This window comes from Callionymus lyra, chromosome 1 (genome assembly GCF_982586985.1).
Source record: "Callionymus lyra chromosome 1, fCalLyr1.hap1.1, whole genome shotgun sequence".
Taxonomy (NCBI): domain Eukaryota; kingdom Metazoa; phylum Chordata; class Actinopteri; order Syngnathiformes; family Callionymidae; genus Callionymus; species Callionymus lyra.
This window is the reverse complement of record NC_141818.1, coordinates 17767291-17780905: the sequence shown is the minus strand read 5'-3', so window position 1 is coordinate 17780905 and position 13615 is coordinate 17767291. Positions and strand designations below refer to the sequence as shown.

At 39.4% G+C, this 13615-nt stretch overlaps 1 protein-coding gene across 1 annotated transcript; it reads right to left on the bottom strand.

Moving 5' to 3' along the window:
• Window positions 1-3750: 3750 nt before the first annotated feature.
• adra1aa (adrenoceptor alpha 1Aa) lies at window positions 3751-13356 on the bottom strand. Its single transcript, XM_087805561.1, has 2 exons — window positions 12462-13356; window positions 3751-4328 (listed from the first exon to the last, which is right to left on the bottom strand). Exons 1-2 carry the CDS (start codon window positions 13354-13356, stop codon window positions 3751-3753), a joined length of 1473 nt encoding a protein of 490 aa, XP_087661687.1.
• Window positions 13357-13615: the final 259 nt, after the last annotated feature.

The following is a 13615-nucleotide window of genomic DNA, read 5'->3' as shown; positions in this document are numbered from 1 at the left end:
ATGTATATATAATTTATGTTTAATGCATTTCTAATCACGGTCGGATTCTCTATTTGTGGGATAGTTGTCTCGAAGAAAAAAACGGAGACTGACTCCTCAAACTTATCTGCAGGATGCAATTGATGGACAAAGATGCGACAGCTGGGAAACAACTGAGGTCTGTTTTTTTTTTTTTTAAATAAATGAACGCAAACATTTTAGATGTAGTTTGTTTAAGTTGAATTTTTAATGTTTATTTTTAGAAATAAAAATTTGCCTCCTATATTCAATATTATCCAAAAGACATTCAACTTTTTTTTTTTTAATAATAATTTAAAATCAAAGTTTCATTTTAAATGTAATCTTCAAATGTCGTCTTGTTGCCATTTCAAATCAGACTTGTTTGGATGTGAAAAATGTTTCACTTAAAATACCAAAAATGTAATCTGTTCTTAAAACAGTGAAGACCCTGTAGTACAGTAACTTTAAATAAAAACAACACAAGTCAGCACTAATTAAAATTTAGGTTTAAAACAATCTTAATATTTTTCAAGTACTGTACAGAGTTGACATGCTAGCGCAGCTATGCTAGCAGTCATTCCACTGAACGCTCAGTGGCAAACGTCTCAAACAAGAAAGGGGGGTTACTCAATCGTGCCAGACTCAGCGTTCCAGATCAATGGTCTATGACTCCTTGCTGACAAATGTCCTACGACATCATTTTCCTATATCGCCCATGTTTTGTATTGTTTAACGAGCTGTTATATAGCTGTCACTCCCAGGCAATATTGGATGAAATGACAATAAAACTCCACAAATCCTTAGATTTGAACAAGACCTTTTTCCCAGTGGAGTTCTACAAGGGTCTGTGCTTGGACTTCTACTTTTCTCACTTTACCCTCTGTTCTGAACTCTCCTGGCTTTTCAGAATCAGATCCCATTCTCAGTCCCACAGGGGAAAATGTCATTGCTACATCGATGACATTGAAGGCATCGTCTGCCTGTCCCGTCCTTGAGGGACAGCTGGTCCAACCCACTTCTGCAATCACAATCCAAACCACCACCATCTTAACTTTGTCAGAGGAATAAATCAATGTGACCTGAAGCTTCTGTCTGTTTGATTTCTTTGTGCAAACTCTCAGGATGACGATGAGACGGCCCGGTCCGAGGGAAGAACGTCTCAGCCTCTGGGACATGACACAACACAGAATCTGATAGGTTTGTAAGAGGCTTGTGGCTGAGTCAGGATTGAGGTCAGCCACTGTGAGGTCATCTTAAAACTCTTCATTAACAATCCCTCTGTTTCTGCTGATGGATGAATACAATTGTGCAGCTGGGATCATTTAAATGTCAAATCCAACAAAAGAAACTTTGTAAAAAAAATCAGGTTTTATTCAACAGAAAATGGTGCATGGGTTGTTTAGTTTCACAGTAGTATACACAATAATCTCACAACAAGAGGCAGCGGCAGATTTTTGATATGGTGAACCTGTAGAGTTATGACTGGAACAGTAAGCGACACTGAACTGGACAAATTCAAAAAAAGTGGAAGACCATGTGAGCACCAGGAGATGGAAAAGAGGTTTGACTAGGATCCAGTGCTGTCACTTCAGGAGAAAAATTGTAAACACTCTTTACTTTTGTCACGAATTGTAAGAATGAAAATTGACCCTTAATTCATTTTATATCACAGCTTTTTATCCACCAGGACAGATCAATAAAGCATTTCTCCACCGAACTCCCTTTAGATCCATCATTTAACCACTAAATCAGCTGGTAAATGTTTCACAAATTGCTTCATAAGCAATAGATGGATGGTGTTTTTTGGAGCTTAACTATTTGTTTAAGTTTTTATTTTTGATCTTAATAGGTTATTATTCTTCTCACCCAATTGTATCATTTCAAAGTGACCGAACCTTTAGTCAAGAATATAAAAAAAAACAAATTCATATTTAACTTTGATTTAAAACATTTGAGCTCTTTTAAATCACACATTCGTGTTTTCTTACTCTGTGTATTTGTAGCATATTAAATATGATATTCAGCGAATAGTGAAGGTTTCTTATTTGTGCGACTAATACAGTTTTATTTGTATTGTTGTGCGTCACCGGCAGCAGAAAATCATGGTTTTTTTTCCGTTTATGAAAAAATAATTGGAAAAAGAAATGAGAATAGTTTAAAGAACGGAAGAGATGATCACGTGTTGTTTTCATGACTCATCTGAATAATCGTCACTCTCCGTGGTATAGAAGTGTTTGTGCAGTGTGTTGTGCATCAAGTCAGGAATGTTACTGTCACCTGCTGTCCCATAAAAAGTATATTGCTAAATGTGTGGGACAATAATATTGGGTAAAAAAAAATCACAAGAATCAATGTTGTTGATGAGCTGCTTGGGGGAGGTCTGTGTTCTCTGAGTACTTATGTTAAATCACCTCTATTTGTGACCTTTATAAACTTCATTTTAGAGTCAAATTTTTCGGTTAGTGTTCTAAAGTTGGTCAGCACAGTGGTCTAATATATAGGGTCATAATAACAAGGTTGGTGGTTAGAATCCAGCTTGCAACAATGTGGTACTTCTCCTTTTGTTGGTTTCTTCAAGGGAATCTTAACTGAATTTATTTTAAATTATGTGTGAGGTTGTATCAGACTAGAAAATAAATGTACACACTTTAATATTAAAGTGAATTAGATACATTATTTTAGAAGTCGGAGCGTCACGTTGACACCTTGATGATAGTGAAGAAGAGTGATTGAAATTGACATCTTCAATTTACTAACAACTTTCTCCTCGGAGACCGAAGGAAAAAGACATGATTTGAGGAAGCGGGAATCATTCTCCATCATTCATGGTGACACTGAGTCGGTGGATCACAAAAGCGGCTCATCTTTCAATATGAAATGGAAAACCATCGCTTTGAAACGAGACAAGAAGATTGAAGGTTTTCACGGATTCATTGAACTCCTGCAGACGGAGCGAAAGAGAAGAGGGAAATGAAGTAAACTATATTATTGCGTTGGATGACGGGCGTCTTCTCAAGTCGTCAATTCGCCTCCTACTGACTCCACGTTTGCCTAATCAGGTCAAATCTGAGTTGGAATTAATTGTTATAATAAATATATTTATTAAATTAGTTGCATCCTGATTAATGTGGAAAAGGTTTAATTTGAGGGGTAAGTCAGTTTTCTTTATATTTAATTTTCGCAGGTCAACAAATGTTTTTCTTTGCAGAGCAGAATGAGAAATAAATAATAAATATATTAAGGTTCTCAAGTTTATTAGACGTTGTTTTATTGACTGTGTCTTTTAAGCATAAAATCCGATTTTAGAGAGACAATCATGCCTGTCATCTTCTTCATAAGGTCCACAGGGACAGTGTGTGACCGAACGTTGCAGTTTTTAAAGTAATATATGCACATAATTTGGGAGTTTTACTGTATTAGATGGGGAATTATTTATGACCACTTCATTTCTGCTGATTTGCAGTACCATAAATACACTTTAATATCCAGCCATAAACTCTCCGAATAAACTCCTTATTCATATAACAAAATATGTTTTGGTTTAAAAAGCGAATGATCTGATCTGGTTTACATTTTCTCACGTCTTTCTTGCTGATATACTTGATGGTTGCGGAAGGTCTTATTTGTGTTGCGAGTATGACAAACGTGCATCGTCACATCTGACATATTTACATCTTTGTTACAGATAAAGTGACATTAAAAGTCAACTGTTCCCGGGTGGAAGGAAAGAACGTCTGGTACCATTGGTCGTTAAACAGGCTCTCCTTTTTCTGAGAGAGACAACTGATGGATTTTGATCGTGGGGAGACTCGTAGCTGGAAGAGGGGGTTCACTGTTTATCTGAGGGGGTGGTCTTTCGGCGCTCTTGAAGCAGCAGCAGGTTCTGTCCAAGCTTTTACTGCAGAGTTTTGCCACTTTAGATCCGCCCGTCTCTCCTTGTCCAGATCCTCCTGCAGGCTCACCAGAGAAGTTCTTCCACTCCCCGCTGTCCCTGGATGAAGGCGTCCTGGACAAGCCCATAGAGGACGAGGGGCTGAGGTGACAGGGCGCCCCCCTTATGTCGATGCCTAAGCTCAGGGGTCCGTGGGTCTGTCTTTGACTCTGTCCTGGAGTCGGATGATGATGAGGATGATGATGATGATGGTGGTGGGGATGTGGCCTCGGGGTCTCGCCCAGACAATGAACTCCCAGCAGACTCTGAAAGGCCTTTTTGAACTCCTGGTTGGAGCAAGGGTAGATGATGGGGTTGATGCAGCTGTTGAGGTATCCCAGCCAGAAGACGATCTTGAAGACGGTGTCCGAGGGTCTGTACGCGGGGAACATGGAGCCTGAGGGGACAGAGGAGGAACGAGCGACTCAGTCTCTGACTTAAGAAAAACAAGAATCAATCATACACAATATTAAACCAAAATAAATGTCCTACTTATTTATTCTGGTCTGTCTTTGAAGCTTCGTGTCAACAGAGGCTTTATAAGAATCTATTCTTCTCCGCAACTTAAATCCCACTTAGTTTGACCTCTAATTCTTGTATTTTATTCTCTCTGTTGCTTCTGAGGATTTCAAACCATACAAAACATTCTGCTGCAAGAACTTTCACCCATTCAAAACAAAACAATTAGTTTATTCTTCAACATTCACAGAACAGAATTCTATATTTTTGTGTTTCCAATATTGATTTCACATCAAAAAGCTTTACTCTACAGCAGTGATCCCCATCCTTTTGCAACTCAGGGCCCACTTTTATGTCTCAAAAACCTTTGCGGCCGACCTCCGACCCCATAAATACGAAGGCATTATAATGCGTTCTTATTTCCTTGTCACATGTATAATACTACAAGGAAAAACAATATAATGAAAATAATATTTGAAAATGTTTAATATCCTTTAAACTTAACGGGTTTTAACATTTAAAACATAATGATGTGTATTTTTATTTTTATCTTATCACATCCCCCCTCCCACAAAAAAATTATACCATTTTGTAAACCATTTTGCGGCCCACTTGCAATACCTTCGCGTCCCACCAGGGGATCGAGGCCCACAGGTTGGGAATCACTGCTCTACAGGACAATTCTGTCTGGCTCGGACTACTGGTCTGTGGTTGATGACAGGGAACTGAGTGCTTACTTACACATGTAAGATGTTTTCTGGCTTTTTAATTGTTACACTTTTATTCTGACTTGGCACGCCTACAGTTGCTCTCTGGATACTGAATGAAAAATTTGCAGCTGGCGTCCTCTGCTGCTGGACCCGGACTGTCTTCTCACCAAACCCCGATCTGTTTCCCACTCATCTCCTGCCAAAGATTCCCTGCTTAAGCCTCTCCCTTCTTTCTCACACTTACTTTAGACTTGAAAGGCAAACCAAGTTTGTTCACTTTAAAACTCTAAATGGAAGCGGCCAATCGAAGCAGTGAAAATCCTCAATCTCTTAAAACTAGCTTTGTAGTTAATCTTTTCCTAAATCTTTCTTTGATTCTGTGTCGGTGTAAACACCGTCACAATAAGTCAAAGTGATCTCGGACAAATCAGCCGGAAAAGTTAGTCGTGTAGAAAAGAGTCATCACAACAACTTACTAATGTCTCTGAATGAAGAATGTTGGTGGGAGGGAAGAACCAGATTGCAGAATATTTATGAATGCATGCACAGTGGATTGTTCGTCTTTAATCTTATATCTTTGGAAAAGTAAGTTCAACAAAATTAAATCTTCTCAAGAGAATTATAGCGTTCAGGACCTTGGACAGTGAACAAGATGGTGTTGGGATCTCCAACTTTTTACCTCTGATCCACTAGTGAGAAATGTATTGGCAGAAGTTAATTGATTGTACATTGAAGGAATATGCTTTTTATTTAAGTGAAAATAACAATAATTGTATTGTGTCCTCATTTTAAAGTGAACATTTTTATTTTTGATTACATTTTTTGGCATTTTCACACGACAGTTATCATGGTCAATTCTTTATAAAGCAGTACAGAGATAATGTGCCCTGGGATAGAGACATAAATAGAAATTTGAACTCGGAAGAAGTTTAACCATCACAAGCATTACAATCAAACGAACACAGAAACATGTGCTTTAGGGACATAAAGTGTGGTGCAAGTCTCTTGGGATGAAAGTCCACATCCGTGGGACATGGAGAACAAATGATCTCAGAAAAAGCTAAAATTGACAGAAAATCCCATTCAAACTGCAATGTTATATTTAAGCTCTTTATCTCTCCTAACATTGGCAATAACTCACTCAGTGCGGTGGATATATCCATCAAAATGTTTTCTCAACTTGAGTATACAGTTTTCTGTTGATTTGAATAAACTATTTTTAAACAATCTCTGCACACATCTCAAATAATATTAGTTTTCTAGCAAAAAGTCTCCACCACATTACACCAACATTTGTCTTTCCAAATTGAGTGAAGAACCTGACATAAGCAAATATTCTTAATAGAATTGTGCCTCTCAATCTTGGAAATAAAACATCATCTAAGGTTCACAAAGATAAGACACACATTCACTTCAAAAAAACTAAAAAATGACTACATAAATGTTCTAAAAACGGTGCTGGAGCTGCATTCATGGCAAATTATTCTAACAAACCAACATTGAACTTTTCTCTTGTCCCGACAGAAAATGTCCTCGTATCAGCAGCAATTAAAACACAGATGTCTCTAGATATTGCTCTGGTATTTAGGAAGTTAATGTGCAAAGTCTTCTGTCGGTGTCTGGCCTTAAGCTTTTTCCATCACAGGCACATTGATACTTCTGTGTCTTAATAGCACGGTCTACACTACTAGTGCCACTTCGTAAATATTATCAGTGTCTTGTCTTACATTCTGTGTTCATGTATATTACTTTATTTTGGTATACAATCGACTTTAAAGTGACAAAATAATCTACAGTGCTAATATTTTCATATGCTTACATAATTTTCACCGAGCTCAGACTGCTTCTGATTGCTTCTTCTGTCTGGATAATTCGTTTTTGTTAAGGTTCTGCCCGTGAGACATCTCTTCACTTTTAATCGTGCAAATGTCTTGTAGGCCAGGATCCCATCTCACCCACAGTACTTATTGGATTTCAGGTACTTTTTTGCAATTTACGAACAATTCAATGCTCAGTTTGTAAAATGTTTATCAGTCGGCATGAATTAGTCCGTTCAAAAATTATGCAGAGTGAGAATAATTGTCCATTTTCAACACCCAAAGTTACTTATTAAAGGGGCTGCCAACCATCTTTCGAAATGAAGCATCTGATACTTTACTCCACTCATCTGCTCGCGCTAAAAGGAAATCATTAATCATCACAGGACCTTGAACAAGAGGCCGCCTTCCGGTTTGGCTGCCTCTTAAAACGGGCCAGGGATGATCAGAAGCTACTAGAAAACACCTCCACACTCATTTAGATCTATTTTCTGTATATTGATCGGCACCGGCCTCCTGTGATCTGGGAGAGAATCGAGAATGGTGAGGACGAAAATAGATTTAAAAATTGTGTGAGAACTCTGAGGCTGTAAATCAGAACCCTTGTATGTGGTGATGAGAATATCCACGGCGGGCTGGCTAAGAGGTGTCCTTGATGAAGAAGCAGAGAAAATGGCCTTAATAGGGACATTAAACGCAGCCTCGCCGGTTACTGCCGTTGTAGAGGGCTCTCCACGAGACCTGGCAGCTGCCGGCGAAACATTACAATTTTTAAATGGCTTGACTTTTCATGCTGCGATTGATGTATCTGCCGAGGAAGAGGGGGGGTAATCTGCTCGTGTCGTGTGCTGCCGCAGACGTTAAACACCGGCTTTTGAAAAATGAGAGGGGGATATAGGGTTGATCGACGGGGGAGGAGGGGAGAGTTGAAGAGCAAATTGTTTTCTGCTTGACTGTACAGCTCATTCTTCGGTCTCCCCAGCTGTGCTAAAAGCCACACTTCTGTTGTTGTACACACGCTTGATAGATGAACTTTTGAAGAGGGAACGAAGGCTGCGACACTGTTTGATGAATGCCGTTCTGTAAAATCAATGCCAGATCACTGCCCTGTGTAGCGTTGAGGCCGGGCCACTGATTGTGGAGAGAAAAACCTCAGCTAAAGGGTGTAAAGAAGTTTAACTGTCTGGCAGAATCACCTACAGCTGATCGAGGAAAAAAAGTGTTAGTCAAGGGGCTACAGTTTCCCCATTAAGTGTTACAACATCTCTGCAGTTGCTTTTATGCTGAGTCTCAGATCGACTGCCATCAGCCCAAGATCTTCGCACCCTGCAATCCCCCAGGCAGGCAGAGACTGCGGTAGACCACTCTTAACTGTAGTAGCAGCTCAGATGGAAGGTAATGGTCCGTTGGTTCGAAGCACTGACAAGTAGCACGTAAAAAAAAGATAATCTTTCCAACTTTTTCTGTGGATTCAAAGGTTAACTAATGTCAAAACCATGTTCTGAAGTTATAAGTTTATAAACTTCTCCCCGTCTGAAATCTCAGCGAACAAGAGGTTATGAGAGCCGAGGCCATGTAATAATGGGTTTCACTTTTCCGCCAGCCAGCTGTAATCAAACCCCGCTTTGTTTATACAATGAGTCCCTTGGGGGTGGAGATTCCGGTATTGATGAAGTGAGGTGACTTCGATGTTTGACCAATCACAGCGGAGTGGGTGTGGTAATGGTAAACAAGATTTAATCTCCGGAAAAGTGTTTTCAGTGGGCAGGGCTTAGCACCATTTCTAATGTATATATTTCATTGAAAGAGAGTTTTGTACCGACAGACACATACTGATGAGTACGATAAAGGTCCAAGATCAATTTAAGACACACTTAAATCAACACATTAGTTTCTTAGAGCAACAGCTCTGTAGTGTGTATGTTTGACTGCCAAAGATGGTCGAACGTATTGATTAGCGATCAAGCAGAAATTGGTTAATGTTTGACCGTGTTATGGTGAACCCCATATCGATTTACACATAGACATTGACATGATTTATTATTTTTATTGGTAGAATTTTAGACATAGTATTCAACCTGCTGCACATGTATACAGTAGATATGCATGATTTACAGTCTACAGTAAAGCTTTTACTGTGTAATCGAGGTCACATTGATTAACCCACGTTAACAAGAATCCTGGGACTTGGAAATGAATAAAATATTTTTATTAATGATAAGTCCATCTAGAGCCAGTCTAGTGATAAATGTGTTAAACTATATGGGTGACATGTTTAGCACTATGTGTGTAAATAAAGCAATAGCCACTAGTATTATAGTGGTAACAAATGGTAATAGTACGAGGACGGGTGTTTGCAAACACTTTCCAAGGTAGAGATGGTTTGCTCAAATCTTATGTTAAAAGTGAAAGACTGCAACACCCAAAATATGTAAATCAAAGACACATTAAACCAGATGTATAAAACTGAAAACCCATGGGCTAAATATGGTCAATTCAGTTGTTTTTTGTGGCCCATAAGAGTTGAAATGTTTGGCTCACAGTGACATTAAATACTTATATATGTTCACCGATACAGGTGACATTGTTTAAGCTTGGTTTTTAACTTGAATGGATAATTTCTGTATTGCAGAGAGCTGTCAAAAATGTATGCAGTTAATAGAATAATAATACTTATTTTAGTCAAGACTGGTGTGTCAAGACTAAGACAAGACAAGACCAAGAAAAGGTTCCCTCCACATAAGTGTCTTTTTTAGCAGCAGCCCATGTGAAAGCAGAGCACAGACCATCACTTTTTTAATCAACTTGAGTTTGAGGGCACATTTTTTTTTCAGTTTTGTTTAAATTTACTTTAGAATCTGTTGAAGACACATTTAAACGCATGATATAAAAATGTTTATGTGAATGAATAATCTAAATAAAACCCTGTAATCTGATCAAATATTTTAATCATTTGTCGACACTAGAACTTAGACAACTTTATCCTGCAGTTAAAACACAGACCATTATTGGCTTTTGTTTAAACTCATATATTATGTCACAGGACTGACAGTTATGGACACTTAAATCAAAATGTTTAATGAATGTTATAAAATGTTGGCTCCTCGTGCATCAGTTAAAAATAACTCGCCAAACCCAACTGATTTTGACGGACTATTGCGTGGGATGGTTTGTATAAGGAATATGTTGGATGCTTTAGAATGGCTTGAATTTAAAGAGGATTTAGTCTATACTGGAGTTATGCAACCAGTTAGCCAATTACTTTGCTCCCCTCGGAACTTTTGATACGCTGCAAATCTACATTTCTGAATTAAGCTGCCTGGGAAATGTGTAGCTTCAAGTGAAAGGGGTTTTTACAGGCACCATTTGGGCAGCACATTTCACACTTTGTAAATGTTATACAGTGTATAATAAAGTAAAATATTATTAGTTCTCACTGACAAAAGAATTAACACATTTCTGGGTACAATAAAGTACTTAACTTCCCACAACTGATTGTTCAGGAGTACTGCCAACATTGATGCTATTTTTGGATTCAGATATTTCTATTTTTCCAAAGGAGAATCAAGTTAATAATTCTAACTTTACAGCTAATACATAAAGCAAATGTGACAGAGACACAATATTGCTATCACTCGAATCCACTTGCGCAGAGAGAATATCCGAACAAAAGACCATATCGTTCACTTTTTTGATTCTGTCAATCCTGGTTTGCGCTCACACATATTCTGCCATCTCCTCTGAGCTTATCTGTAGCAATAAAAAACTCAGAAATGGACTGGTATTTGGATCATCCATTGAAAAATGCAAGGAAACATAAATCAGTCGCTTATTGTTATTTTGGAATTTTTCATTTTTTGAAATAAAGTTGTTTTTTCCTTCACTAATTGAACAACTGCACATTGATGGACGTCAGGACTTTATCTCTCCATACTCTGTGATGGAGCGTCACTGACACCGGCAAGTGCGGCTAGAGCTGAGAAGGAGTGTGACACTGCATTGAAAGGGTCGGTAATATGTGCCAGTCTGATATTTCAGACTTGCAGGCAGGGGAGCACGGGAGGCTGTCAGAAACCTGGAGATTAATGAGGTCTATTTACAGAAGGCCTACCTGGCCCAAGAGTTGACTTGGCTCCTTCTTGGCCATTATGAGGATTGAAATTACACGGCTCTACCGAGATAAGAAAAAATTCAATAAACAATTAAATCGATTTCATCCATCAGCACTCAACCTGCACAGATTAATCGATTTCAAGAATAAATGGATGTTCACCTGCTACTTTCTTTTAACACGGTTATCTCAAGATGAAATGTTCTGAGAGCAATTCAATAACCATCTCAGATTATATGTCACAGAGGCTACAATTGGCAGAAAATGAGCTTGTTTTCATGGAGATTTGTAATTAAATAAATAAAGCATATTCTGGTATTATATTCACTGCATTAATCATTAGTGCACTTTCTACCTTCAATTTTATTTCATGTGCAGAGTCTTATCAAAACACTACAGTTTACATGGCAATAAATCAAGTTAAGGAGTTCAAGCATCTCCGATCTTGCTCACAACTAGGGGGGGAATGATGTGTGACACTAGTTATTACAATCACGAGAGGCTCGAGACACCCAGGAAGCAGATCTGTGGGAGGGAAATAGAGTGCCCAGGGGAAACCCACGCAAGCAGAGAGAGAATATAGAAACCACTCAGAGAGAGGGCCGAGGTTTGCACATTGCAGAGAGTTGCCTCGAGCTGGAATCAAACCTGTGACCTTTTTTCTCCGATTCTAGATAGATTTATGTAATTTACATCAATCCTTCTGAGTCATATCTACATTATTATGAGACTTAGTTGTGTCTTTGACAGACCCGCAACTACCTCCAAAGATGAAACCGAGAGGGACATACTTTTAACCCTTTTGAAAGCCAAAATGTTAGATCCTAAATCATGGGTCACCAACATGGACACCTATGGAGTACACCTTGCACTGTTAAAAAAATTTTTTCATAAAATAACCATCTTATTGTGTATGATTTCTTTGTTGCCCCAATGGTATTTATTGAAGAATAAAGAAAATGATCAGTGTATTAAAAGGAATAAAATAAAGCATCCAAAATAATGCATATTAAGTTATTTCAGAAGTGTGTACCAGATTATATTCGCCCTTGGAGTAGCTCCTCAAGAAAAAGCTTGGTGACCACTGTCCTAAATCATGTTCCTAGTATCAAGACGAACCAGTTGTTAAGATGGAACTTGCTCATAATTCCCTAACATAGCTTTACTAAATGTTGCTGTCGCTGCCATTGAATGGTTAAATGTGACATTCCTCAACTACTGAATCAATGAGCATCTATTACTACATTCATTTAAAGAACATTCTAAATAGTTGGATGTTTTTTTTCCACAGATTTAAAAGAGTAAAGAGTAATTCCTTCAACTTGACTTCATTATGTTTTCAATCAAATGATGGACCAATTTGTTGTTGACTACTGAAGCGTAAGCATTGGGAAGAAAAAGACGATACATTTGGTGCGAGCTTTGATACTTACTGATGGGCAACACCAGGAAGAAGGGCATCCAGCACAGCACGAAGCAGCCCACCACAATGCCCAGGGTCTTGGCAGCCTTTTTCTCCCGTGAGAACTTGAGAAGCCTTAATGCGAAATGTGTTCGCCTGCGAAGGGCCTCGTCCTCTGACACAGCCGCGGTTCCTCTGTGTATCCTGAGAATTACAAACTCTGAATTGGACTTCTCAGTCTTTTGGCCCTTCTTCAGGCCTCGGCTCTCTCGCTGAGCGACGACGTACACCCTACAGTACATGGCCAGGATGATGGCCAAGGGGACGTAGAAAGAGCCCATGGCGGAGAAGATGGCGTACGCCGGCTCCTCTGTTATTTTGCAGATGGATTCGTCTTCCGGCGCTGGCTCCTTCCAGCCGAATAACGGTCCGATGGATATAATGACGGACAGCGCCCACAGTAGTAGCACTGCCAGCAGCGCCCTCCGCTTAGTCATTATAGCTGGGTACCTCAGAGGGTAGCTGACTCCAATGTAGCGGTCCACAGAGATCACGCACAGGCCCATGATGGACGCAGTGCAGCATAGCACGTCCACAGCTGCCCAAACATTACAAAACGCCCGTCCAAACACCCATCGATCCAGGATCTCTAAAATGGCAGAGAAGGGTAGCACGATGGCGCTCAACAGAAGGTCAGCCACCGCCAGGTTAATGATCAAATAATTTGTCACCGTCCGCAGGTGTCGATGGCAAACCACCGACAGGATGACCAGGATGTTTCCGACGACTCCGAAAACGATGATGATCCCGAGCACCGGTCCCAGACTCACGGCTTTGACCAAGTTGAATTCTGGGGCTGACGTCTGGCTGCAGTTGGAACAGTTCTGAGTCAGAGCTGGGGTCATTGTGTCCAGCTCAGGGACCATCTGTCTCAGTAGCACTCTGATGTCCACCACTCCACCGAGCAGGAATCCATGACTGCAATGTGGTTATCCAGCTCCCTCTGCACAAGAGGAACATTCTAATGAAGGGCCATATGTACTGGTGGCTCTTTACTCTCTAGCCAAGAGTTTTATTTAGAAAAACTTCAGAATTAATTCCACTGAGAAAAGCATTATTTATGCAAATAAAAGCCTCACAGTTCGACTCATGTAATCCTGAAAATGCTCCTGTATCTAAATTCCT

Coding starts and splice junctions, on each gene's coding strand:
- adra1aa (XM_087805561.1), bottom strand. CDS start 13,356: ATGGTCCCTGAGCTGGACACAATGACCCCAGCTCTGACTCAGAACTGT. Junction 4,329..12,461: donor CTTCCTGGTGTTGCCCATCA/GTAAGTATCAAA, acceptor CTGTCCCCTCAG/GCTCCATGTTCCCCGCGTAC.